General features: G+C 51.3%; 1 protein-coding gene across 1 annotated transcript in view; it reads right to left on the bottom strand.

The window, feature by feature from the left end:
- Positions 1 to 193, bottom strand: part of SMDT1 (single-pass membrane protein with aspartate-rich tail 1) — a 2,463-nt gene extending 2,270 nt beyond the window's left edge. The window contains exon 1 of the mRNA XM_009322776.1: positions 8 to 193. Coding sequence (XP_009321051.1) covers positions 8 to 193 — 186 coding nt within the window. The remainder of the gene's footprint in view (positions 1 to 7) is intronic.
- Between the last annotated feature and the right edge of the window lie 4,281 nt (positions 194 to 4,474).

The raw sequence follows: 4,474 nt of genomic DNA, 5'->3' as shown, positions 1-4,474 counted from the left end.
CCCCCGCCGTAGGGCCGCCCCCGCTGCAACCGGGAGGAGAAAGGAACCGGGCAGCCTTTTGCCGCGCCCCGCCGAAGGGCGCGGTAAGCTTCTCCAGAGGAAAGCCGGGCCGGGTGGCCCTAAAAACGGGCAGGGCGGGAGTCGCCAGGCCCTGCAGCCGCTTCCCGCGGGCGTTCGGGGTTCCCAGCTCCATTGGCAGCGCACGGGCTACAAATCAAAGCGGTTTATTCGGCTTCGCGGCATAAAATACAAACGTCAACAACGTCTTGAAATGCGTAATACAAGTTCCGCATGTAAAACACAGGCGCATGCAAAACCACCTCTTAAAAAAGAACACGTCGTCTACCTAAAATACAAGCACTTCAAAAGGCGGGAGTGTTTTCTGCAGGTTGCTCGTAGCGTTGCCCGCTAATTGTGCAGATTATAAAGCGCGCTCGGTGCTGGTGAAAGATGCCACCGGCACGGGAACTCCGCGCGTTCCCTGTGCGTTTCAGTGGGGGTTATTTAAGTCTCTCCGCAAAGGCAGCTGAGAGGGGTAAGACTTGGGGGGGGTCACCCACCCCCAAACTATTAATGCGGTAGCTATTGTAACGGAAAGCGTCCGATCGTGGTTGTAAATGTCCACCAAACGGCTAGTGGTGGCCACGGGTAAAATCCTTAGGTTACTCTTACTGCTAGGACCTGGATTCAGTGGAAAACATCTCCACAGTTGTTTTATAAAAAGATAAATGTGCAGAAATGAAACAATACATTACGGGCTTGAATCCGAAATCCCAGCCTCAGAAAAACAGAAGGATTTCATCAACTATTTTAACAGGATTGGGAGCCCTTCTTGGCACAGCTTACAAAGGCCATGTCAGAATCTCCCTTCTTCTCTCAGTCTTCAATTTCTTTTAAATTCAAGCATTCAGATTCAAGCATTTTTCTCTCATTGCTTTTGCATTATTATGCTAAAGAAAACTCTTAGAAAAGGATTTGACTTCAGTACTTCAAGAAAAGTAGCCATTCAGCTTTAGTGTTCAGCCCCCCTTTGCTAGGGAACCTGTTTTGTGCTGCCCAGGCATTTTCTGTTTTTAAAAAATAATAAGGGAAACTGAAGGCAGGAGGTGAAACAGTCCAAACCTGAATGACCGGAGAAAAAACAGTGGCAATCATTCTCATTTTGCTGTAGGGGACAATTAAAACTCTCTGCTTTTCCTGTAGTGATCTCTGCCTGCAGACAGAAAGAGAGGACGCTCCATCAGCCAGACGCATGTGCAATCTCAGGAAGCTGAAATCCCTGCCTTCTGCCTGGGGGCTGCTTCAAAGGCGCTGCCAGCACAACTGATCCTCAGCCGAGCTGGTTTGATAGCCTCCATCTCAGAGGAGGTGGCGGAGCACCCCGGTGCTTCCTGCCTAATGAAGCAAGCGGCGGTGGTCATCAAAAAAACTGTACTCCCATACAGATTTGGGCATGGCTCCAATTATGGCTCTTTTTACTCACAAAAGGGCCATCCCCGCTATGTGAGCGGGATGGTGAGGAGGCCCTGACCAAGCGCCTCCAAAGTCACGCAGCGCTTTGGAGACGTAGCAAAGCCCAGGCATGGACAGCTGGGCCGAGCACAAATACTGTTCAAGATTCAGCCATTTTCTTCTCGGCGCTGCAGAATAAAACACAAAATTACTCCAAATGTGATCAGACAGAAAGCAGAGCACAGCTCCTCATTTGCAGGATTTAGGATTTAGTCGGGATATGTACCAACGCAAAGGCAGGTAGCGTGGAAATTGTACCATTTGAATGGGACAGATTAAAGCATTAAATATAAGCTCTTTAGTAGTGTTACTAGCACAATCCTGCCTTATTAAAGCAAACTAAGCTTCTTAAAAGTGAAACTGCCCTTAAATGAATAATACTGTTTCAGTTCCAGTTCTGACAGAACTGGCTTTATTAATTTATTTTCCCTTTCAAGTCACTCCCGATTCTTGGGTCTCACGTAGGAACTGCCATTACATTTTGATTTATTTTGGAAGTTAAATCTTTACCGTCAAACTGCCTTATGTAAGTCTGAGACATCAGGAATATTATTCTCTCTGTATTACATTAAAAAAAAATCAACCCAAAGAAACCCAGAAAAATGCTTGCCAAATCTGACCCTGGCCCCAAAATACCCATGCTCAGAGCGAGGAGGCACCAGGTAGTGCCATCCGCCGATGCTGCTGCCCTGCCATGGGGAAGGGGACAGGTTCCCAGCCGGGAATGCTGCAGCACTGAACAATTTAAGCAGCAGGTAGGGAGGCAGAGCTGGCCCGTAAGCCCAGCCAGCTGGGCTGCAACAGAGCCTGGGCACTGGCCCGTGGCCACCTGCTCCTGGTTCTTCCAAACCGTTTTCACTTAAAAAGCAGAACAAAAAGAATACTCCCAAACTCGAAGATTCCTACTGTGAAGAAATACAGACACTAACTGGAGAGGACTGGATTGCATCATGTGAAGGTTACACTCCCACTGCCCAAAGTCATATTTGTAAGATACGATTTAAGATCTGATTTCCTCTAATACACCATCGAGCCATAATTAGGCAGGAGGTTGGAAGCTCGTCATCCAAAACTACCAGAGATATATTTGCAAAGGCACCAAAAGTTAATGGAAGTCATTTGATTTCTGCATTGACAATCTCTACTGGCTATTGCAAAGTATGAAGCTGAATGCGTTTAAGTCCAGAAAGGTAAATAGGTTCCTACCAGTTGTTAAACCACAACAGCGGTCGTGACCTAGAATAGCCTCTTGCTTTCCTAGCAAGGCTCCTTAACAAAACAGGGCAATAAAAACAGGTTTAACACTTAGATAGCAAGCACAAGACTGCTTCACGTATTTTTTCTGCTGTGAAAAACAGCCCTTGCCGAGAGGATAAGGGAGAAGATTTATCAGCCCCATCTCCAGGGTGCTGCAGCCCCTGGACTCAGCACCCACCTACTTGTACCATCTGCCTCGTGACCAAGGTTTCTGACCTACTGGCGAAGGACAAGTCCGTTTCTGTAGCAGGGCGGCAGGCATGCCTCCCCGCAGCCCTCCTCACCCACCGGGAGGATGGGACGTGCTACGGAGATCAGCCGAGTGATGCTGACATGAAATCGGAGGGAAGCGCCGGCAGGTCAGGCGCTGGCTTTGGTAGAAGGCAGCAATATGGCTTTGACGCTAGAGGGGCAAGCCCAGACACTGCTGACACACAGTCAGTCACTGCAACTTGTAACTCACTCCCACACCTTCAATTCTCCTCGCGGGGCCAGCCCTCTTCTCCTCCCCACCACAGTCTCTCCTCCGACTGCGCAGCTCTGCCAGGAGCTGGGCAGAGCCACAACAGCGGGAGAGACTCTGCAAGAGTGCAGCTCTGGACGCCGTCTCGGGCAAGCTGCCCAACGAGCCAGCTGAGCCCTATATGGCACGTTGCAGGAGCTACAGTCAGCGCAGAGGCTGATGAATTCACCCCTGGCAAGGCAAAGAGGCTTTAGCATCCCTGTTTTGGAACAGCGAAGGCTTGGGCTGGAGACATTAACAGGCTTGGCTACCGCTTGACAGAGTCCAGATCAGCCCTGGGGAGATCCTGGTCCTCACTGTTGCTTCAGACCAGGCTCGGTGTCTCCATTTCAGCTTCGCTGCCGAGCTTGGGCGCTCAAAGAGACAGATGCAAGCCCGTGAAATCCACATCCTGAGGGATTTAGCAGGGAGGAGGGTTAGTGCAGATGAAAGTAAAAAAAAAACAATGACACAAGAGCCCGGTCCTTGTTGCCCTGGCTGCTGGGCCAGCCACAGCCATGGTGGCTCATGTGTCCCGTGGCAAGAGAGGCACGAGGCTGGAGGCACCTGCCAGGGCCAGTGGCCCACCTGTTGGAGGCAGTTCATAAGAGCCCAGCCTTATCTGCAGCGAAAGAGCAAAGGCAGAAGGACTTCGGCGCAAGACCACAGACAGTAATAAATGCTGACCTGTGCAAACTTCCACACTGAGAAACAAAACCAGAAGGAAGTGGTGAAGGAGGTGGGCAATGAAGCACCTAGAGCATCCACCATGCCAGGACAGCAAGGGGCCAAGACTGTTGGGTGAGGTTTGTGGCATACGTGCCGATTTGGGCCCGCCTCCACACCTCGTATCACCAGCAGAGGAGAGTTCAAAGGCAGCTCCCCTGGTACTACACACTCTCCAGCTGTATAAAGCCTCATGGAAATGAAATGTGAGGTCTGGGGAAGACTCGGGTCCCTCCCACACACCCCGTGAAGCACACACGCACCACACACTCGGCCACCGACCAGGGCAGGGGGCAAGCAGCATCCCTCGCTTCGCTCTTCCCGCGTGGGAGACAGGCTGCCGGGCATCGGCTGGCCGGTGGCTCATGCCCCTGGTCACGGGTGTCCCCTCTTCTGCCTCTCCTGCCACTCCCGTCTCAGTGCCGCGATCTCCTGCCCATACCAGCTGTGCAGCTTGGAGAAGCAGGCTGGCTCTGG

The sequence above is a fragment of the Pygoscelis adeliae genome, unplaced genomic scaffold (assembly GCF_000699105.1).
Source record: "Pygoscelis adeliae isolate BGI_AS28 unplaced genomic scaffold, ASM69910v1 Scaffold60, whole genome shotgun sequence".
NCBI classification, from domain to species: domain Eukaryota; kingdom Metazoa; phylum Chordata; class Aves; order Sphenisciformes; family Spheniscidae; genus Pygoscelis; species Pygoscelis adeliae.
Note: the sequence above shows the minus strand (reverse complement) of the source record. Positions and strands in the feature narration are given on the sequence as shown.